We start from the raw sequence: 24172 nt of genomic DNA on the forward strand, positions 1-24172 counted from the left end.
GCCGCGGAGGCCATTGTCGAAGAGGGAAGGATGAGAGAGGAGGAGGAAAGAAGAAACAAGAAGAGGAGGAAAAGGAGAGAATAAATTTCAGAATCCCAGAGACAGAAAATTGGGATTCTGAAGCCACATATCCCGCCTCTGCTCTCCCCCAAAAAAGAGTGAAAAGAGACTGGGGAAGAAGATGTGTGTGTGGCGCCAGGCCATGAAGGTGCCAGCATTAGATAGGTGCATCTGGAGTTAAAAACCAACAGCCCTTTTCAGGGCTACCCAATACTCTAGAAAAGAAATAACAATCGATTTGCCAATGTGTGTAGGTAGAGTAGTGTGAATATAAACACTGACTCTTTTTTCATAGTGTGAGTGTATGTGTTTGTGTGTTTGTGTTTGTGTTTGTAACCGCTCACGTACGATTGTGTGGATAGTAGATTATGGATTTAGTTTTAATGATTTGCGTGTGTGAATAGTAGATTTGGGGTTTGTTAAATGTTGCTTCACTTATGTGGATAGTATATTAAATGAAATGAGAAAAGTAGGGGATGTTTTCCTTCACGTCCGCGCTTTCACTATAAGAACCCACAAGGTTTGATGTTCAAACCATTCTACAAAGAATAAAAAAGAAGATGGAAGTGTCCCAACTGTTCAATGATTTAAGGCATGTTTATTTTTGGATCGTGGATGGTGAATATGGAGTTGAAAGGATTGAAAGAGATTGGAGGTTAAGAACCAGTGTGCACTATGTGAACGAACTATAATTATCCAGGGAGATGATAGAAGGATTAATTGAAGAAGAAGTGAAGAGACTGAGAGGGCTAATAAATCCCCCTTATGTCAGAGTGGGAACATTAAAAGAGGCCCTGGAGAAGGTAAAAGAAGTAAGAAGGTTTTTGGAAGAGATAGAAAAAAGGTCAGAGTGGCCCTTTGTCAAAAGGAGTGTTGAAAGATTGAAAAAAGGGGAAGAAAAGATGAGAAAGGTGATAGATGAAGAAGTGGAGAAAATAAAGGACAGGTGGGCAAAAGATAGAAAAGAAGAAGAAAATAGAAAGAAAAAGGAAGAACTAGAGAAACTGAACGCTAACTGGATAAAAATCCAACAGAAGTTCCGAGCCATGGGTCACCCGGACTGGATACCGGAAACAGAAAAGAAGAAGAAAGGAATGATGGCAAAAGTTAGAAGATGGCTACAGAAGTGGAGGAAATAAAAGAAGAAGATGATGATGAAACCAAAGGTCCTTTTCAGGGCCACCCACATTTCTCGAAAAGAGATTGACTTTCCATTGCCTACCCCTTTTTTAAAAGTTTTTTTAAAAAAAATCCCATGTTCAATTCCCATTGTTCCTATACAGGCCCAAACTCTATTCCCCATGTTCAATTCCCCTTGTCCCTAGACAGACCCAAACTCTATTCCCCATGTTCAATTGCCTTTGTCCCTAGAATCGATAATTTTTTTTCCATTGTTCGAATGCCTTTGTCCCTAGAATGGATATTTCCTTTTTTTTCCTTTCTCCAATGTTAAATTCCATTGTCGCTAATCTTACCCAGGGTTTTTTGCCCATGTTAAATTTCCATTGTCGCTAATCTTACCCAGGGTGTTTAATGTTAAATTTCCATTGTCGCTAATCTTACCCGAGGGGGGGGGGGGTCTGTAATGCTAATTCCCATTGTCGCTAATCTCACCCCTTTCACTACTTATGCTGTTGCACTTTTCTTGTTTGTTGCTCCTTTTCGCCCTGGCGCACCTAAGAGCGGCAACTATTTCCTGCTTCGGGGAAGCGGCGTTCTGTGGTGTTTCACTAGTTGCCTACTCGTTTAGATTTGTGGCCATTTCTGTCTCTGCACCTTGTTTTTGTAGTATTTGGTCTGTTACCTTGGCGTCATAGTATATTTTCTTGTTTGTTGCTCGGTTTTTTTCCCCCGCACCCTGATGTTGTAATTGTTTTCTGTTCCGTGAAAAACGGCTTTTGTCGTGCCTGTCTATTCAGTTAGGTTTTGCGACTATTTCTCTCTGCCCCTATTTCTCCCTTCTGTGGAATTTGTTGCCCTATTTATGCTCATTGCTTTTAAGGAGATTGGCAGAGTAACCTTGTGTATTTCCTGAGCTTGCACGGACTGCAATGGCTGAATATGATATATAATATCGCCTAAGTCTTTTATCATTTCTTCATTGTTCTTGCAGCGTCTTCTGTCATGTCCTTTGAAGCACAATTTGTACATTTCCTGTCATATATGTAACCTTTATACAATGATCTTACTAGAAAGTCATGCAGGTAGAAAACTACCTTGCAATGTCGTAGCCTTCTCTCTATATCGAAAATTTTGCCTCCTGATTTTTTCGTTGATAATCTCTAAACATTGCTATCTTTGCGTTCCTAATTTTTAAATTCAATTTTGCTACGATTCTTTATAATGTCGCTACCATAAAGACTTCTAGCGGTATTCTTGTTATAAGGACTTCAACGGTTTAGGGTATAATATCCTGTCTAAATAGCGGAGGGTTACTGCACCTGTTTTCCACATGAATTTAAAAGTCCTTTTTATGACAGTGGCTCATCTCCTTTTGGTTGGATGATGAAAACTGCCTTTTTAGTTCTACTTATTCCTGCTAGTAGTAATAGGGGACGATACACGGACAATGGAAAACCCGATCAAAAATGTCGTGGGGAGATATACGGACAAGAGGAATTGAACATGGGTAAATTTATCATGGAGTGAATGGGGGAATTGATTGGGGCTGTATATGGACAAGATTTTTACGGACAAAAAGTGAATCATAGGTTGGGTCTGGTATATGGTGAACAGGTAGGGTGACGTCACGGTACTGGATATTGATAACAATGTGGCAATGGTCTGACCTGAATACGCGCTACTCTATGGAGAGACAAATACAGGAGAGACATAGACATAGACAATATACAACACATAGACATAGATTGATGAAAATCAATCTATTACACAAACAACTATTCAACCGACTAAAAAAATTAGGCAAAAAAGCAAATCTTTTCGAGGCATATGAATAGCCCTGAAAAGGACCGTTGATGTTTTGTTAACATCATTCCGTTAACATAGAGGGCATCGCATAGGTCTTCTTCTCTTCCTCAAATTATTCTGACTTATGGACTGTAGATGAGGACTCTCTTCAAACAGCCTTGTCTCTCCACCTATATCCTTCTTTTCCAAAACGATCGTATTGGTGATCCGGATGATTGTCCATGATGATTTGACATACATGTGTACGTCAGTACGGAACAGCATCGATGATACGAGAGTAGATGGTTCAACGTTATTCCACATCTTGTGACGAGAACAGGTGAATGGAATGAAGTGATCCGGAGAGCTATTTATAGCGGAAGAGCGGATCAAAACGGATTGAACTTTTTCACTAACCCTAACACGCGTTATAAAATTCACTGACAGTGTTGAGTCTGTCTTCTAATTCGATGTGAGCCGCCGGTAACGTCTAATTCCCTGTGTAGATGCTCTAGCGTCTTTGCGCAGTGAATCAATGCGACAAAGTTTTCAAATATGTCCAGTGAGGAAGAAGAAGAGGTAAAACCTTTGAAAGTGACGAAATTTAAAAACCAGAGAGAGTAGACAAATACACAGAAAAAGTCTACGAACTTTAAAGTATTTTGTTGTGGATTGGAGAAAGGAGAAGAAAGTTAGAGGCAGAAGCGTCATTTATCGCCTCGCACAGTAGCTGAAGTCTTGGCTCAGATTCATGCCAGCGACTTTGAAGATGACATGAGTGAGCCAGAATCCAGACCCATAGAGTCTACACCCAATCAAAGTCCACCACCATTAACCCCTCAAAACTACTACCACGTACGAGAGACGGAAAAGCGTTCCTCTAGAAAATTTAGAACTATGGCTTACACGTACACGGTGAAGTTTAAAGATTTCAAGTCCGACGTACCGTTGGGTAATGCAGAAGAGTTCATCACCGAGGTGTGGATTCTTCGTTGACCACACTGAAACGACAATGTGAAGCCAAAGAAGACGATCACTTGTGACTTTCCATTCGTCATGACAGTTTGAAGTCCCCCGTTTGGATAGAGTTTAGCATCACCGATGGTAAAACGACACTGTTATTGACCAACGTATCTCTTCCCAAAGGGACAGGACAACGCAGAAAAGTGTTATTGGTGGACGATCTTGGTAGCACCAAGCGTAGCCTCGTCAAAATTAACAACCCACAAGACAAGATTTGTTTAGCCATTGCCATAATGATGGGACGAATGTATGCCGATAAGAATGACACAGTAGAATGAAAAAGAACCTGGCAAATTATTCAAAAATCGAACCGAGCCAAACAACAAAGAGAAGCAGAACTCCTGTCACAGCAAGCGGGGCTACCTAAAGACACACAATATGGCATTCCTAAAATGCAAAAATTGCAAGATGTCCTGGCTCCACAATACACTATGAAAGTGCACCCTGAAGAAGTGCGTGGCCTCTGTTGTTTCGTCTATCATCAGGATGAACATTTCGATGCCATCACCAGTATCAACAGATTCCTGGGATACAGTTGTATTTGTACGATATATGACTATGGCTATAACAACCGAGAGCAACACTAGCACTGTGGATCGAAATGTTCAGGACGTTTGGCCTCTCAACTCTGTCTGGAAAAAGGACAAGAACGTGTGCATTGCCCAGCTTGTCAACGAAAGTTTATTTAGTCCTGTATGCTACCAACAAAGTCGGAAGACGCAAGGTTCACGGAAGAAAGGTGCTGGTCAACTCCTGAGATTGTGCCCTTCTTGCGGACAAGGCATACGGACCAATAGTGGCAAGTTACACGTTTGTCGAGAAAAGAAACGATGTCACATTTGTCGCCAAATCATGGACCTGGAACACGATTTCTACATTAAAAAACCCTATTCTAAACAAGAAGAAGATGATGACCAGAATAAAGGGAATTTCATATTTTGTCTATTTCAAATGTATGCATTCACATTCCTAATTTTTGCGTTGCTCATCGAGCGTGCGAGAAGTGCATCCAAGAGCTTATCTTCAGTCATTGTCCTCACTGCAGCAAGATTCCCGGAGGCCGTGAAAACAATTTTTCGGGGACCTAGCACTCTGGCCGATTTCGACGAGTGGATCTTAGACCCCATCGACGAGACTTGGAACCAAGAGGACATCGAACGTTACGAAGATTATCATCGCCATGCCACGGTGATGGTTCACAATTTATCGGGATACGATGGACAGTTTCTTTTGAGATACTCATCCGAACAAAGTACCGAACGTGCTAAAGTGACTTTGAATTGCCAAAATCATTTCCATGCAAGTGGGCCGAGTGAAATTTAAAGATTCGATGAGTTACTTGGCCATGCCTTTGAGTCGAATGCTATTTCCCGCACTTTTTCAATGCCGAAGCCGATCAACACGCCTTTCTATCCCATGTACCTAAGGATCACTACCAAGACCCCGACAACATGCATACCAAACAACTAGAAGCCTTCTACGCTTGGTACCAGACTCACACCTCGGATCCATACAACTTTCATTGAGAAATGTTAAAGTATTGTCGTTCCGACGTAGACATTTTACGGCGCTGTTGTGGAAATATTTGAGAACTGTTCGTGAAACACGGAGTGATCGATCCTCTGAAAGAAGCCCGCGCTATTGCCAAAGCGTGTTCCTTATTATACTGCCAACGATTCATGCCCGAAAACACCTTGGCTGTCATAAGCCCTAAAAGGACGAACTTTGTCAAGCGTCAATACCCGGTCAAAGCCCTACCATGGCTACATTACTTGTGCGACAAGGAAGAAAAATGGATTCAACACGCCGAAAGGATCACCGGTACATATTGGTGAATGACTCAGACATACAAAAACCCAAGATCTTGTACGAGTTTAACGGATGCTTATTTCACAGATGTCACATCTGCTACTCTGATTTTTCCCTTGTGCGATACGCGATACTTGTGCCGACACGTGTAACCAAAACCAGCCTTGTCAACGCACCCAGTGAGAACGCACCTTGACAGGAACGTGAGTCAGCGTGGAATTGTTAAAAGCTCTGGACCTGGGATACCATCTGTTAGAAGTGTACGAAATTTACCACGTTGTCAAGACAGAAAAATACCACAAGGGCGAAGAGACTCAGAAAGGCATTTTCGCAGACTACATGAATACCTTTTGAAACTGGAACCAGAAGCCGGCGGCTATTCTTATTGGTGCCACCCCTCTGAAGACCAATAGAAATTCAAAGAGAAATACTGGGAGCAGGAAGGCATCACTTTAGACCACGTTGAGAAAAACGAAGGAAGGTGATCATTTGCCAAAGTGATGTTAAATTGATTATGTGGTAAAATGGCACAACGACCGTATTTACCCGTGCATTTGACAGAACTTTTCCGCTATCTTTAGATGATTTACAACAAACCAAACACATGAAACACGTGGACGTCGTTCGTGGTGACTTAATCTTGATCAATTACATAAAAGTACTGGACTCTGTAGAAGCCGGCGAATTTGGAAATGTCATCATTGCGGCTTACGTGACAGCCCATCCTCTCTTAAAATTGTACGAAGCTTTAGAACTGTTAGGAGATCGCGTCCTGTACATTGACACTGACAGCTACTTCTACATCGATCGCCTGGGTCAACGACACCCTGACATCAAAGGAGGCCTATCTACTTGGACGGAGGTGATAAAGTCAAATGCTTCAGTTTCGGTGTGTCACTACACCAGTGGGAGCAGAAAGATTCCGCTTACATGGAACATGCTCCATGGTCTCCAAATTGTCACTACCGTCCTTTAGTGGGACGACTTCAGTAATCTCTTGATATATACTTTACAAGAGAACATTCGTGGTTAGCCTATGGAGTTGAGAGAACGCATTTACCGAAAGTTGGTCAAAATACAAGTTCAACGCAAACAACAATTGCATCCGTTACGTAACCGATTTAGCAACCAGTGGTACCTGAAGGATGTAAGAGCACTGATTCATTTCAAAGCGTTCCATTGGTCAGGCACTGATGAATCGCGTGAGATTCATAAAGTTTTTGGACGCCACTCATTCTACATACAAGGTGATCCTAATACACCAGATTCTAACGAACGATTTAGAGGATTACCAAAATCTTTTGCACCAAGAAATCATGGTTCAAGATGAAACTTCTGTACGATGTGTGGTATGTGAGCTAGTGACTAAACAATTTTTGTACTGAACTAAAATAAAACTGATGCTGTTCACAACGTACACTTATTACCTTACACCTAAGAAGAATATAAAAACTTGCTACCATGCCACGACCTTTATCACTCGTAATACAACAGATTCCGTGGAAGGAAATCAATGAGAGCATTCAAACTGTGGAGGATTACTAACACTTATTACAAGAACAGTGCGAAATGAATTAGGGTCGACGTGTGGTGTGTCTCTTAGTGACTTCTTTTCTGAGATTTCGCATACCAGCCGATTCCTTATGGACTCTTTACGTACAGTTCTTACCACCAAATAAAACGTGAAAATGGTCCCTTTAAATGTCCACGAGAAACTCATTTTGTTAAAAACCTTGCGTTATCATCTGGACACTTCTCAACCTCTAAGGAAAAAAAGGATTCGTCAACTTTACGGTACTGAAGATGTGTACGACGATGTGTGTGTAGCTTGTGACTTACATCCTCGCTGGACAGATGTACGTGACTGAAAAGATTGGGGCTTCGAGGCTTGGACTAAAGAGGTGGCCAACTATGCACTAGAACTGTGATCTAAATTCAAAATTCAAGTGAAAAAAGTAAACTTTAAACCTATGTTAGTGACAGTGCCAGAAGAAGAATTCGTCAATGAGGACAATCACTCACTTCAGGACAGAACAGTCCTTGACATTCCCGAAAGACCATTCCGGGAGGACTCCTGTGTGACCGTACCCAATGTAGAGACTCTAAGAACATTACACACTGTCCCTAGGACACCTTTGTTACCAAACACATGTTGTACAGTGACTTGTTTCTGTTCCACTTTGATTGTTGTGATGTGTATTTGATCACAGTACTTAGCCCTTTGACGTTTATGTATTTTTGTTTTTCGCGTTGGTCCGTTTAAAACAAATCAATAAGCGTGTCCTGAAAAAAAGTATAAGAACTCTTGTCTTGTCTGTCTTTGTGTCAAAAGTTTCATTCTCTACACTATGGATACCACTACTGTCCCTGCTCCCTCTTCCTCCACTTTCAAAGTCTTGTATCTTCGCCAAGATACCTTAAACATGTTAATTGCTGGACCTAACGGTGCAAGCAAACTGAATTTGTCAAACGTTTGATAGAACATAAACATCATTTGATCGGTCGTCCACCTCAACGGATCGTGTGGTGTTACAAAGAGTGGCAATCGGCGTACAGCCTCAATTACATTATGTTAGTGAAACACATTCCTGGCGAAACGACGTGATGGTGTCTAACCCCAGTCAAACCCATCTGGTCATCTTCGACGACATTTTAGGAGAAAATGAAGAAGACATTAAACTAGTTTACGCGCAAGGGGCATTATCATAATGCCAGTGTCATTTACATCACCCAAAAGTTGCGTCAACAAAGTTAAGCCATTCGCACCATCAGTCTAAATGCTCATTACGTGGTCTTGTTTAAAAATCCTAGAGATACATCGCAAGTGCAAGTCTTAGCCAAACAGTTAGGAACGCCTTGGCTGTCTCATGCACCCAAAGTCTTCCCCAAGAAAAAGCCACTCCTAAAAAAGCCCAACGGACCCAAAAGAAAAAGACCAGTGGTATCAAGACCGGGTCACAGGCTAGGAAAAGGAAAAATCCACATAAAAAGAAAATGGAATGTCCCTATAAAAATAAAAGCCCCCATAAAGCAGCTTCCACCCGCAAGAGAGGCACTTCGCCCAGGACTAAATCTGACATTCGCAAACCACAACCTGCAGCGACGATTACTGTATCTCCAGTAGCCTCAGGTTCTTCTACTTCTCCATTACTGGTAATGGAACCAGGGACTTCTCATCCAGCGTTGACACCCTCTTCCTCTTTAGCTGCAGTGGCAGCTGCTCACAGAGTAACTGCCACAAAAATCCAAGAGAGCTCTGGCATGTTACAGAGCTTACTGGATTTGTCTAAGCAAGAACTGTCCGGATGTAGTCCTTTGCGAACCCTTCCACGACTCGTGATGCCTGTCGTCAAGTTGATACGACGTAAAGAAAATTAGTGGTAATGCACTCCAGTATAAAAATGAATTGAGTCAAAGAATAGAAATCAGTGTGTTTGTGCTCCTGGACACCCAAAGATGTCAACCCCCAAAATCATCCCTCTTCCAACCCCAAAGGAAAGAAAAGGAAATGACTTCCTCGTCGTTTAGCCAAACATTGGTTCGTGTTGTCTGTCCTGTCCAAAGCCCCTCGACACATGCGAAAACAACTCATTCAAAAATGCTCTAAATACGTCGTTGATAATGCATGTGAATGTTGCATGAATGTCTTGAAAGGCATGATACAGATGTCTCCACATCAGAAAGAAATGCTTAGCCAAACTTCGACACGTTCTTTGCAAAATGGTCAGAAAGAAAATATCCATTTTTCAAACGTTAAAGAAGTTGATGCATCGAGGCGGGAATTTTGTCCATGTTGTTAAGACCCTTGCTTAAAGGAGTTTGGGAACAATATTGGGAGGACTCATGGGAGCAAGATAAACAAGGACCAAGAAGATAAAAGGACCTTTTGGGTACAAAAATCTCAGACGTAACCATTAAAGTCTGATTGAAGGACGAAAACTGACTTTAGTGCCTTGAAAAAGATGGATGGAATTCCATCGTTGGCAAGAACAACTAACTACGCATTTACCTCCCCATCCTTATTTGACCAAGATGTTCCGGTTACAACACGAATTGCAATCATCGATGGATTGCATCGATTTGTCCGTTTGGGACAAATCTCAAGGGTACGGTCATGTGTTGCAACGATTGCAACTCTTTCACCAGAAAGCTTTAAACGAAACAGCTCTAACAACTCTGTAAGATTTTAAGACCCTGATGAAAAGTCTATCACCATCACCACCATTGCCCCCAGTGGTCAAGACAGACGCAGCCCCACGGATGCCTGAGGAAGAAGAGGCACGAGACATCTTTCAAGCTCCCATCCCTAGTAAGATTTCGCCGTCCTTTTTGACCCAGCATTTACTACATTTCATCCCATTCTGCAAGTTACGGAGGAGTTCAGAAATTGTATCGTGCTACCAAAACGTGATTGAAAAGTGTCCGTTTACCTCAAGAAAACGATGGTTACAAGACGAACCATGTACACTTTACACAAACCCATTCGGTGAAAATAGTCCAGATGGCGCACCGAGTGAAGGGCATCGATCATTGATGGCATTGGCAATCCACAATCGTGGCTACAAATATGTTTTGTGCAATCGACGTCTTTCCGAATTTGCCTGGGTCGTGCCATTGACTTCCAAATCGAGCACTGAGTTAGTGCGAGACCTCAAACTGATGTTGAAACAAAGTGGTCTTTACACTCTTCCATGGCAAACCAACACAGGTACCAAATTTCTGAACCAGCTTTCCAAAAAGAATTAAAGGAACGTGACATTCGTTTTTTCACCACCGTGAATCCCGAAACCAAACCCAGCATCGTGGAACGTTTTCAACGCACCTTGAAAAAACGCATGTGTAAATATTTTACGCATCAACACACTCGCAAATTCATCGACATCTTACCGCACATAGTCAAAACGTACAAGCAGTCTTACCATCAGAGCATCGAAAATCTTAACACCCCCATCGCGTTAGAATAATTTTCTCTAGTTCGCCTTAATTAATAACTATTCTGGAAAGAATCATTTATGAAATATCTTTCAAATGGCGCAAGATCTCCCAAATTGTTTCTCTTGCTTGTGCTAGCTTCGTCGTTTCTTCCACTTAATCATTACATTGACATATCTATCGGTCCATTATCCTAACAGGTCCTAACTAAAATCCACTCCAGCCTCCAAAGGAAGAAGTTAACCATTGCAAGTTACAAATTTGTGACGAGCCTAGTCCGTACATCAATCTTAATCTTACTTGTCACGCTGACCACGACAGAAATTTATGCAAAGTTTCCAAAACAGTTTGTACCATTAGACTCCAACCATTAATGTACTTACGCTAGTGTAAGTAGATATAAATACACAAATGTAACAATCTGCAAAAATGGGAAATTGTTCGGAGCCTCTCTCTCTCTCTCTCTCTTCCGCGTTTTAGTCGAGGCTGATAAAGAATGGTGCGGCTTCAAAACACATTGACCCCAATTCACGATATTATTATCAAGAATGACATAAAAATAAAACGTATCCAATACAAATTGATTTCTTATTGGATCAGTGGCTGATGTCTTTTTAAGAGATTTTCGGGATGATACAATATTAAATCAAAGGAAAGTTGTACAAAACTGTTATATTACTGGTTATTTTTTAATGAACATATATTACTGAATGTATTTTGATATTTACAGATACAGGTACGCATAACTTTATGTATCACTAAGAGAATATAGCATAGAAACTGTGACACGTTTCCGAAAATCACAATATTTTAGCACCACTAAATCTGAGCGAATCTTTCATCTTTGGAATATTGGCGACGTTCAAAGTGTAAGGAATTAGGATTGGGTAAAATTGTATAGTGACAGTTGCAGGCTATTGAAACAAAATTTTACGTTAAGTGAACGAAGGCGAAATGAACTCTGGTTTTTTTAAATGCAAGGAATTATCAAACGGCAAGAATAAATATATATCTGCCAACGACGAGGTTGTTCAAATAAAATTATAGAGAAAACATGAACTACAGTGTTTGTTTACAACGACATTAGCAAGCCCGTTCGCTCACTGTAACACCATGTTGCCTTTATCTAACTCCTGTTGTAAGCTACAACTTCTGGAATTTTCCAGCCGGGGTATTCCTTAGACATGTACAGCATATTCAGTGTGATCATTCATGGCATAATTTGAAGGTGATTTCCATTCCCCAAATATGTTCTGTCAATAAAATCCACCAAGGTGTATGCTTGCTGAAAAAATTGGATTTACGATATAAATCAAAGGCGAACTATGAGAGTAAACGAACAATTCATTTTTATTCAAATATGTCTATTAGACCGTACAAAAATGTACACCTGCTTGCTTACCTACATATTTAATGTCAATGCTCGCTTATAAGTTGGTTGCTAATTGCTGAGACCAAGATCTACCATCTCATAATGCTACCGTAGATCTGGTTCCATTCATGTTGTTTGGAGGAATCAGTAGAATAAGAAAGATATGATTTGATCAAGCATCACAATGTATGTGACGGCAGATCGTAGTCCATGATGTTTGCAGCAGGGCCACACTTATAAGCGAGTACATACGGTATTAAACCTAAACTACCATTAATATGTCCTGTTCTACATACATGCTAACAAATACACTTGCAGAGATCATACATAAAAGAGGTGAATGATTCTACCTCAAATGTCCGATTTCCATTAGTATTCAACAAACACTCTTAGTTTTCAATAATGAAATTAGTGTGAACAACTTTACAATGTGATGTAATATTTGTAGTATACAAAATACGGTTATATTGCAACATTATATCCTAGTTTCTTGGTTTTATCACAAGCGTTTGATCTTTTGGATAAGAAACGTTTGCTCCATTCAGTGGCACAAAATCTGCTTGAGCGCCCTCTGGAAGCTTCACGATAAATCTTTGCACGAGGGAGGCGAGAATAAGCTGCATTTCCGGTTTAGCGACGAACTCCCCTAGACATGCTCGGGGTCCGGCAGAAAATGGAAGCCAATTGTCCGGCTTTGGTCCCAGTCCTCCATCGTTCGTCAAGAATCTATCTGGCTTGAATTTGTCTACATCTTCCCAGATTTTCGGATCGTGATGCAGTGCCCAATAATTTATCATGACTTTAGTACCTTTAGGTACGTCGTATTCTCCTGAAAATTAACGTTATGCAAGTAAAATTAGAAACAAAGTTAAGGACCCCACAAAGTTAAGGACACCACTATCCGGTCTAACTGACTTCTGAACTCAAGATCCAACAAAATGGCTTAAAATATTTCTTGTTTTGACCACTTATGTATCCAGTGTACAGGTTTAAATTTACGGTATCCATTTTAGTAAAGAATTTGAGTGCATCAATTTTTTCAGATACTGTCCCAAAATTATAAGAATTTGTAACTGAAAAGAACATTTTTTTTGTATGTAGCTAAACCAAGATGCAGTTTATCCACCAGTTATTAGAACGGCCATCTTTAGAATTTTAACGATTAAGGACCAACGTGAAGAATTATATTATAATAGCAATTTAATCTGTACTTTATATTTAGATTATGTAACTATATCAGTGACGTTTTAAGCAATAAAATACATAGCATATTAGCATTAATTCCCATTTTTTCCCTCTAATCTATAAAACAGAGTTTTACATTTATTCGGCGGGGCTAGATATGGAGTGTACAATACCTTATGTTTGTGGTTAATTAAACTGACAGATTGTTATATGCCTTTATCGATCGAAGCGTGAGACCTTAGCCTCTGTTTCCTGATCTCACGGTGCATGGCGTCTTAGGCTTATTATTCCCCACCCACCCCAACAAATTAACATTCATTATTCATCAATCTGGTGTCAAGCTTCACCTGTCAATTACTGCGCGAGGTGGATATCTACGCGACTGAGCTAATGAGATCCCCATAATTGCAGCTAAATGGGGTTGTTTAGCGAGCTATAAATACTGTATGCTGTCATTTATCCACGAGGTATTGCGCCTTCGGCCATATTGTTTTCGGACAAACATGATACGGCCTTCAGTGAAACCTTATTGTTGTTTTCACCTTTGTATAAGTAATAACTTTCGTGTGTTGTCCAAGAGGAACTTTCAAAAAATATTGTCATGGAAGCTGGACTGACTGTTCATGCCTCTATGGAGTATTTACTCCTGTAAAGATATTTGAAAATAATAATAATAATAATAATAATAATAATAATAATAATAATAATCATAATAAATGATACTAATAATAATAACAAGAAGAGCTATTATTATCATTATTATTATTATTGCGGCTGCTGCTGGTGATGTTGTCTTTCTAATTAGATATTTGTGCGTTTCCAAAATTGTTAGCTATGTTCATTTTGAATAGAGCAAAACTAACCCTTTCAAATTCAGTCGTAAACGCCTCACATATATCGGAAAGCTGACAGTAAAAAATGTTTTCTCTGTGTTAGAGCACAAGCTACTTGATCATGGAATTGTTACAGAAAGGATACAAAGGCCCAAGGTTCTGGTATCAAAAAGACTAGAAGTTCACATATCCTACTACGCACTTTCAAAAAATGATGAAACAATAATATGTTGACTGAAATGTGGTTGGATGGGGGGGGGGGGGTGTAATAAATACGTCATTATATTACCAGCATGTTTGGTATACATCAGTTTTACACATACTACTATATCGTCTGTAAACATTTCCGATAACATTAGTTGAATCTTGTATTAAAAAAAGATAACATTTTGTGTGAATAAATATTAAAGTGCATTAAATCAGAAAAATAGAAGTATTAATAGTGTTAGAGATGTACGATTAGAAAAGAACACCCATAGCTATAGATTGTTAGGCAGTAAGAAAAGTATTTACATAGCGATAAGTCCGGTTAGTTACTGATTTATTTTATTGATTAAACGTTAATTTGCTTTATTCATTTTCTCTAAGTACGGTATTTTAGAATTTAAATAATGATACCGTCTCGCTAAATTATTATCGGTTTGTCCGACACTGGATCTACATTCTTTTTTTTTTTATAGATATGAGGTAGTGATTTGTGACTTCACACGATGGCAACTGCTGAACAACCCTATTCACACTGATCCTAAACTGGCACGTGCTCCCTTTAAGCTGGGCTCATTCACACTGATGCTAAACTGGCACGTGCATCCCTTTAGACTGGGCTCATTCACACTGATACTAAACAGGCACGTGCTCCCTTTAGACTGGTCTCGCCCTGTAAGACAGTTTATGAGCAGTTCATTTCAAAGTTTGATATTAAAACAAAGTAAACGAAAAGGGCACATAAACTGAATATTTTAACCCAGGGTGGCTAATCGTCTTCAACGCCGGGGCCACGTGGATAAAAAATGTGAAGTTCGTGGTCCATGGATGTATGAGCGTGGGCCACACACAAAGAAAGAATGATCCGCGTGCCACATTTTTTTCCAGATGGCCTGTAGATGGATAACTGCTTTGAAAGGTACGTGAAAGAGTGATGTATCTCACATGCACGATTTATTATGCGTCTGTATTTAAGTTTGTCCCAAGACGTTTTTACACGCTTTCCGGTGACATTTTTGTTATTTACAATCTGATAGCAAAGTACCATGGACAACATTTGTCTCCGACGATTAACACCAACTTCTCAGAGAGGTATATCCTAACATAACGTAAACTTACAGCGCTAGTTCGACAACACTTTAGAATATTTGGACATTTTTGCAATGTTTTTAAACCACGCGGAACATATATATATATATATATATATATATATATATATATATATATATATATATATATATATATATATATATATATATATAAAATAAAAAAATTAATTTGCATTTTTGTATTGAATTATATTACTCGTGAAAATATTATCACAATGAAGAAGGCGTGTGACGAGGTTTTGCCTCCTGAATATCAAGAACTGTTGTGGTTTAGTGACATTAGTAAAGAAAAAAAAAAGGGGGGGGGGGTCGGGCACGAGAATGCTTGAGAAATAAACTTTCATTTGAGAAAATACACAAAGCAAAAACTTCGTTTCTTTTCATCACAGTATTTTGTAGATTGTGAATTATGCGTTATGTATTTAGTTACTATAATGGAAAGAATTTCCTCTTATGTCGCAGACTACAACGAGTTACTATGCCAGATATAATGAAATCAATGAATAGATCCCTGAAAAAGTAAATAAAATAACCATACAAACGAGTGTGAATGCGATTTTCGAATAATATTTGTTAATTTGTTCATATCTACGTATGTATTGGTTGTGGTTACGAACTAACCGTTTCAAAGAAAATGTCGAATTATGCAAAAGTCGCACCTGATTAGTGATGTAAGTTTTAAAAATTTTTAAGATGGGACCTATTTGAGAAGTTGGCACTCGTCCACCCAAATAGATTACAAACAAAAGTTAAAGCCAAAAATGAGCAAAGTCTTTTTGGACAGAATTTACCTATTTTCTTTCGACCGCTCCGGTGTCCCAAGTAGTTGGAGCGTCTGCCTCGGATGTGGGACTTGGCGTGTTTGAACCCCGACCGAGTCATACCAACGACTTGTAAAAATGGTACTAACAGCTGCCTTGCTTGGCGCTCAGCATTACGAGGTTAGTGTCAGGACTGGTCGGACTGGTGTCAGATAATGTGACTGGATGGGGCATCATGCCACATGTCTGTGGCATGCTGTCTCAGTGTTAGACATCACTATAAACTGACATTCTGCAGGCATCGTAGAGATATGACTGAAAGTTTTTAAAGCTACGTTAAAAACACAAATCACACACACACACACACACACACACACACACACACGCACGCACAAACACACCTAATTTCGTGTCGCATGCGGCCTGATGTGGGACACCTATCGGTGCTACTGTAGACAACCTCATGACCTCATACAGAAAAGCTTCAGTGTATGGCAGTTTGGGTCGATCACACAGCCCTGGCAAACGGTTATATCCTGAAAAGAGACATACATACATACATACATACATACATACATACAGTTAGATGGGTTTTTCTGTTACCTATATCAAGAAAAAGAAGATCAACTCCTATATTCTTACTTAGCGTTGTCTCTTATTCAATACTAAGGAGAAAGGAATGTACGATCTACGGATCACCTCCTTGAAACAGTCAGTGAGGGATAAAGCCTACTGAAACACTGAAGAGGACTTGATATTAGGAAATTAGAAGGAGAAAATAAACATACGAATTATTTGATATTCCATCAGGGATGATAACCCTACCAAACGATGTTTATTATGTCCCTTTGGTACATAGCCTTTTAGAATAGTAGTAAAACCTTGGAACTGTTAATCGTCTTCCAAATTATATTATAATTAATAGAATTTGATAGAATGAAATGCACGAGAACCTTTGGTCAAATGTATTATGTGATATTACGTGAGATATCTTACCGATCTTTGTTTCATATTTTGATGAGTTATTAGTATGCGAATTAATAATTCTCTAACCTGTATGATAGTATTATATATATATGAATGAGAAAAATAGAATAATTACATAATTATGAATTGTTTTAAAACCAAATTGTCGGATAAGAACTAGTTTAAATGATTTAATTTGTATTATTATCCTTGATCTGGTTGATAATCAGATATACCGTTTGGTGATCTTATATTTTAATGAGTAGCTCCCCCCCCCCATCTCTCTCTCTCTCTCTCTCTCGTGTAATACAGTTGCACATATGTCTTAAGTTCATTTATTTTTTTCAAGTAACTGTTTTAAAATTTCATTCATTCTTGCAATTTGAATTCATATAAGAGGGCCATAAAGACATACACGCACACGACTAACCTCCAGTCTGGAATAAGGTCCGAGAAAAACCTCAACTGTGTTAGATTACGCAATGAATCACACATGGCTAGTTTTAGAAATGACCAACAGTTCATTGTGAGTTCTAAATATGTTTGATTTGATTGGCACGTTTACTTGGTTGGTCTGCCTCTTTTTATTTTTTCATTGAACAGCATGCGTGGTAACATAAAAACATACCAACAGCTCCATCTACTTCCTTGCGTATCTTTTCTTGCATATCAGGATAGGCCGCTAGGTAAAGAAGAACCCAACGAAGTGTTGCTCTTACCGTGCCGGTGCCAGCTGTAACAACAATTAAATGTGGTGCGAAGATTTGTATTTATAACCGACCTTTCTACGCACACAGTATAAAACATTTTAATTATTAATTTTATCATCATCGTCAGCCTAAGTATAAATTGTTCAAAGCGAAAGATGACATGAAATCACAATAGCAGCCCAGTCCGATTAAAACAGACCTCACACAAAATGGAGACACTCATACAAGTTCTTGTCTTGATGCTTTGTGGAATTCAATGTCCATTTATTCTAGCAGCCTATCTTGTCAAAGCGTTGCTTTTCGTGTTCGGAAGAGTTGTCGTTAGTAGTTATATGTTCTGAATGAAGATTTCACTTTCATAAATGTGAAAACCGTAATTTGATTGGTTTATCAAAAGGTCAACAAAACGTAACCTTGCTTATTGATGCCATCAGATTTTTTCCATGTACATTTTGACATGAATCACGTTTTATGGTATCTATTTTACCTTTCTCATTTGTAGATCTATGCTATTTGCAGCCACAAATATGAATAACATCCAATGTAAAGTTAATAGTTTTGCCTACCAGTAGGAAGGCAATGACATACAACATGTGGTCATGTATACTGGTATTACGTGCTCTGCAAGATCGATCCGGTGGCCTAGTGGTTAGAGCGTCCGCCTCGGATGCAGGAAGTCGTGGGTTCGATACCAAAGACTTACAAAAATGGTATTAACAGCTGCCTGGCTGGCGCTCAGCACTAAGAGGTTAGTGTTAGGACTGGTCGGCCTGGCGTCAGGATAATGTGACTGGGTGGGGCATGATGATACATGTTTGCGGCATGATGACAGTGCTAGACGTCACCATAAATTGTCACACTGCAGACATGGTAGCGATATGACTAAAACTTTTTTAAAGCGACGTTAAAAATCCAAATCAACACACACACACACACACACACACACACACACACGTGCTCTGCAAGACTAAAGTGTTTGTGCATTAAAGATGGAGACAGCAAGAGAGTAGAAAGGTAGCGTATAGTCAACAATGCCCGGCTACGGACCCTAGCAAGTATCGGAACTAGATATCTCAAATTAGCAAAACAAACGAGTTTGAACCACTCTATCAAAGGTTATAACGATTGAAAAGCTGCAAGAGTGGTTGGTAATTACTAGACCTGAGTCCCAAGGATGCAGGTACCCAGCAAATGTGGGTAAGCTAGAAGAAGCCTGGGTTCAAATGCTAATTTCCAAGTCAAACTTGGGCACACAAAAATACCAGGAGATGAAATCGAACTTGACATAGATTCTATGGATACCAGACCAATTTTCAATCCGCGCAGTACTTTAGTATTTTTCGACCAAAATAAAAATCGTGATCCATCCCCTAATTGACTTGGTTTCATATTTTGGCATATACATGTATAGGTAAAATCTACCTTGACCTAGATCTTGGTACTGAGTCCAATATCAGACTTTGTTTCCACTCAAGAAACTTCCATTGTAAAGTAAAAATGAACGGTCGTGCTTAAACACGTACTTCTGTACATACGAATGTACACACAGACAGACAGGATCAGTGCTATATACTCTCTCCAGCGGCATAATATGTGAATATCCGCATGTCTTAGGAACCGACTAATGGCTACAGGAGCGGTGACTCGGCGATTAGAGTTCAAGCCCTACCAGCGGATCAGTCCTGGATCGGATACCGTAGTGTGTACTTGGGCAAGGCACCATACTCGAATTTGCCTCGGCATTTAATTACCTATTTGTATTACAATCATGAAAGGCACCAAACTAACCCAAACTCACCACTAAGTATGAGAGAGCACAAAAACTTACCGAGAAATATATCATTCAACGACTGAATCAGGTGATCGTCTGTGAGGGATTCTAGTACAGACTCTTCTGCAGATTTTCTGGCCTGTATCAGGAGATCAGTGAAATCTCGGAGGTTTTCTGTGTTTATAAAGCATAATGCTTAAAGAGCAGCAAAATAGGAACAATGTCGTCGTTTTTCTTTCGGGTGCCAATTTTTACTATAAATTTTATGCAATAAAATACAAACACATAAAATCTATACATGCATCATTATTCAGCATAAGTTACATATTTTTATATCAAACAATGCAATTCGATACACTAAAACGTTTTAAAAACTTATTATCGCCTTTCCCGCACAAAAAATAATTTCTAATACAAAATCTTTAAGATGACTGGGATACGCAAATCAGGTGCTGTATGCATAAAAAAAAAAAAAAAATGTGCAAAAAATAGACAAATCCAGATCTTATGCCACTGATACAGAAAAATGTTTAAGCAGTGTCGGGATCAAACCGTTTCGTAGTTTTAATAAAAGCTTTGTACTGCTAAACCTATAATGTGTTTGTGGTCTTTCGGCAGTTTAGGATTTCCGCTAAATAATACATTCAAATTTGCATTCGTTGCATCAATGCATTTAATATATCACGTATGTTTCGTAATCCGTTATAAATAAAACTTAGAAAATAAACTCTATATTTGACTGTTGTTGCGTAACAAAATATATTAGACTCTCTTTCTCTCTCTCTCTCTCTCTCTCTCTCTCTCTCTCTCTCTCTATATATATATATATATATATATATATATATATATATATATATATATATATATATATGTATGTATGCATGTATGTATGCATGCATGCATGCATGCATGCACGCACGCGCAAGCACGCACACACACACACATACATATACATACATACATACATACATACATACATACATACATACATACATGCATACATATGTACGTACGTAGATACATACATTGTAAAATGAAGAGGTCTTTCAAACATATTGCTGTGCTGTAGATCATAGACGATTTAACAAAATTAATATAATAATAGCCCATAAAGTTACTGTTATGTCGTATTTAATCTGAATTGTCTGTAGTTCAGTTATTCTCCTGGTCTCGACTGCGCAATACTGGTCTGATCACCCCAAAATCTCTCAACCAGTTGCCATCCCCGAGAATTGCCATCTGCAACCCTTTGTGTTGTCTAAAGGGATAGATGCGACACAGTTGCTTCAGAAAGGAACATACACTTATATATTACATGGTCTCTCTCTCTCTCTCTCTCTCTCTCTCTCTCTCTCTCTTATTTTGCCGCATCTCGCGCATCACATAAAAAACTAGGACTGCCCTACAGATAAAGAGGCTAAAAAATTTGAAATTCCAAGTACATGACAATTTGTTTTTCTTTTTTTTCTTGATATATTAGTTGTCTTCTAAAACTATTTACTTAAATATATAATATTGACCGTTTATCTTATTCTGGTGTGACGCATTTCATTAATTGTAAAAATTATTGCTTCTTATCGATCAAAAGATGTAGTCACAATGTGAAGATAAAAATGTGTTTAGTTCATTCATGTACCTGAAGATGGGAACGATGCTCAACTATTCTCAAATTGTACACCTTATACAGTCAAATATAAGAATGAGAATGAAGAAGAAGATAATAAATGACCATACCATTTCATGAATTGACATTTTTTATTTCAATGACATCAGGAAGGGAGGTACAGGGTGCAAATTACGAAAATAAACGGAGGTCACATTAGAATGGAGTTTTATTTAATGATTTTATTAAACCAAGCAATGAAACAGTTATCTTCCAAGCCGATAAATTACTAAGAGGCCTGACTATAGTTTGGTTTATATTTTATCCCTATGTGTATTTGTATACACTAATATGAGCATAGCAACAGAGTCTACAGTGTATACGCAATGGTTCAGCATAGGCGTCGCATTGTGTACACTCCAGTGTCTTTCTGTTTGTCTGAATATATTATGGTGGCGCACGCAATGGCGCAGTGGGCTGTGGGTAAATTACATACATTTTATATATAGTAACAAGGTGAATTCGTAACGTGTCCTAATGAAGAAACCTTACTATTTTGGTTGATAGAATATTTTGCCGGTCATTAGGATTAGTCTTAATATGCTTAGTCATACTCATTATTTGACGATTTTGTTTAATTTAAACTTTGTTGCTGTTTTTGTTTCCTATTTATCTTTTTAGTCTCAGCTGCAAGAAACCAGAGCAGGTTTGATCTGTATCGCACAGCTGAGAATAAGATAATTAATTTTTTTCAAAGAGTTATTTAATTAATTCGTACAAATTATTTATAAGATGAAAATTTAACACTGCATACAAAGCCCGAAGTCACAAAGCATTCCCTTCAAATATCAGGTGGTTGTATCATTCATATCACTTCCGGTACTCTGATATTAGTATACTAGTATTATTTCAATACCTGGATCATAACTTTCCACATGCCTGTAGAATTCCTTGCCTACAAAGTCATGTATCAATTCATTCACCAATTGCAAGAATTTCTTGTACGCTCCCATGGGACATTTTCGGAATGGAGGTATGAATTCCTCTATCAGGAAATGGTTTTCAATCATGGTGGCTGCATCATCCAAATCTTTCATAGCTTTCTGCAATTTAGGATCATCCAACTCGTAACTGAAACATAAAACTGCCAGGGTAACCAAAACATGTAAAATATTTTAGTGAAATTAATTAACGAGTTGCATCAATGTTACACAAAAAGATCACACACACTATATCATTTTGAATGTGATACCATTTTGTTCCATTACTCTTCAAAAACTAATTAATGACTTAAATTTAATTATATTTGGAAGTAAGATCTCGTCATGGCTTTACTCTGTGTGACGTCGGTAAATGACATTTAACACACTGAAAACATATGAACAAAATATTTGAATGCATTCATACCACTGCATTTCATTTATACCGTGTAATAATCATTTACACCGTGTAATAATGTCATATCGCTGATAAAGCCAACAGCATCACCGTAGAAGTTCGATACACGCATATATATATATATATATATATATATATACAAAGCAGGACCAGAACTTAAAATATATTCAACGGTTTTAATTTAAATCTAATGTAATCATCCAGCTTTAAAATTGTATTAAAAATTGTGTTAAATTGTAGGCATGTGTATCAATGTGTTTTAGTAATAGTATGTTTGTCTGTCTGTCTGACTGTCTGGTATGTATATATGTATGTATGTACCTTGTTCCAAAACACATTGCGCATGGTATGTTGAAAAGCATAGATGATAAATGCCAGTTTGGATCGAAGGGCTCCACCTCCTTTATGATGAGCTCAGTTACCATGTGAACGCCTGTATGAAGTCTTTTTTCAAATTCCTTGCCTTGCACGTACCGCCTGTAATAAAGCTATATGTAGTATGGTTCCCTTACCGTTAGTGGATTATATTCTATGATACAGACGTCACATAAATGTCGTCGGGTTAACATGAAGAACTGGTCCGAAGAAAATAGAACGTGTTTGGTCAATTCGTCCTATAAAGCACATATTAAAAATGTCGGAGGAAATTTGTACATGGCCAAACGAATAAGCGCAAATGTTAAGAACAGTGGAAACGTTTGTTTGCATGTGTTAGCAAACAAATACCAGCTTTATCAATAAATAAGTCTGACACTTTTTCAAGCATGTCTGTATGCCAGGTGATCCACTTTTAATCGCAAACAACGAGGAAATTGATTTGATTAACAATTATGTACAAGGAGACTTTAAAATTTTGTTTGACGAAATAAATATTCCTAATTTTATAGGTGAATTTCAGACAGCAATTAAAGATCTAAGGAACGGTAAAAGCAGTAACCCAGATAATATAATTAATGAGTTTTAGGTGTACTGCAAAAATGTTCTCCAAGCATATTTACTTTATAATTTTATTATTATTTTCATGAATGGTTGTTTTCCAGACATTTGGTCTGAGTGTATAGGTATACCTATTTATGAGAAAGTCTCTGTAAATAACGTAGAAAATTACAGCGGTATCACCCTTTTGAGCGTCATGGGTAACTTGTTTGCTAAGATGTTAAATAACAGAATTTTAATTAGGCGGACAATCACCAGGTATTTGTTGAAGCTGAGGCTGGTTATAGGAAAAATACGTTCACAATAGATAGCATTTTCATATTATATGGGTTGATAAATCACTACATGAACTCAGGTAAATAAAATGTTTTCTGCATTTGTTTATTTTGCTAAAGTGTTTGATTCTGTTATAAGGGTTATCTTATGGTACAAATTACCTAAATTAGGAATCAGAGGTATACTATTTAATATTATATATTCAATGCATGAAAATGTCAAAAGTAGAGTTAATAATATGGTGTCTGAAGAACTTGTATGTTTAAATGGCGTTCGTCAAGGATAAGGATTGTCCCCTCCTTATTTTCCATGTTTTG

At 38.4% G+C, this 24172-nt stretch overlaps 2 protein-coding genes across 2 annotated transcripts; both read right to left on the reverse strand.

The window, feature by feature from the left end:
- Positions 1-12152: 12152 nt before the first annotated feature.
- LOC149795393 (cytochrome P450 1A2-like) lies at positions 12153-17844 on the reverse strand. Its single transcript, XM_089965179.1, has 3 exons — positions 17790-17844; positions 16597-16731; positions 12153-12932 (listed from the first exon to the last, which is right to left on the reverse strand). The coding sequence occupies exons 1-3, from the start codon at positions 17827-17829 to the stop codon at positions 12586-12588; spliced, it is 522 nt and encodes a 173-aa protein (XP_089821305.1). The 5' UTR covers positions 17830-17844; the 3' UTR covers positions 12153-12585.
- Positions 17845-21870: 4026 nt separating this feature from the next.
- LOC149795394 (cytochrome P450 1A3-like) lies at positions 21871-23116 on the reverse strand. The gene is made up of 2 exons (XM_089964087.1): positions 22965-23116; positions 21871-22376 (listed from the first exon to the last, which is right to left on the reverse strand). Exons 1-2 carry the CDS (start codon positions 23066-23068, stop codon positions 22136-22138), a joined length of 345 nt encoding a protein of 114 aa, XP_089820213.1. The 5' UTR covers positions 23069-23116; the 3' UTR covers positions 21871-22135.
- Positions 23117-24172: the final 1056 nt, after the last annotated feature.

The sequence above is a fragment of the Sinohyriopsis cumingii genome, chromosome 7, assembly GCF_028554795.1.
Source record: "Sinohyriopsis cumingii isolate HCF-2022 chromosome 7, ASM2855479v2, whole genome shotgun sequence".
Taxonomy (NCBI): domain Eukaryota; kingdom Metazoa; phylum Mollusca; class Bivalvia; order Unionida; family Unionidae; genus Sinohyriopsis; species Sinohyriopsis cumingii.

What these genes read in the sequence shown, in the direction of transcription:
- LOC149795393 (XM_089965179.1), bottom strand. Translation starts at nt 17,829, where the DNA reads ATGCAAGAAAAGATACGCAAGGAAGTAGATGGAGCTGTTG. An exon ending in GGAAGTAGATGGAGCTGTTG is followed by an intron (nt 16,732 to 17,789) that starts GTATGTTTTTAT and finishes GTCTCTTTTCAG; the next exon opens with GATATAACCGTTTGCCAGGG. An exon ending in CGCATGCGACACGAAATTAG is followed by an intron (nt 12,933 to 16,596) that starts GTGTGTTTGTGC and finishes GTTAATTTTCAG; the next exon opens with GAGAATACGACGTACCTAAA.
- LOC149795394 (XM_089964087.1), bottom strand. Translation starts at nt 23,068, where the DNA reads ATGGTAACTGAGCTCATCATAAAGGAGGTGGAGCCCTTCGATCCAAAC. An exon ending in GCAATGTGTTTTGGAACAAG is followed by an intron (nt 22,377 to 22,964) that starts GTACATACATAC and finishes TTTATGTTTCAG; the next exon opens with TTACGAGTTGGATGATCCTA.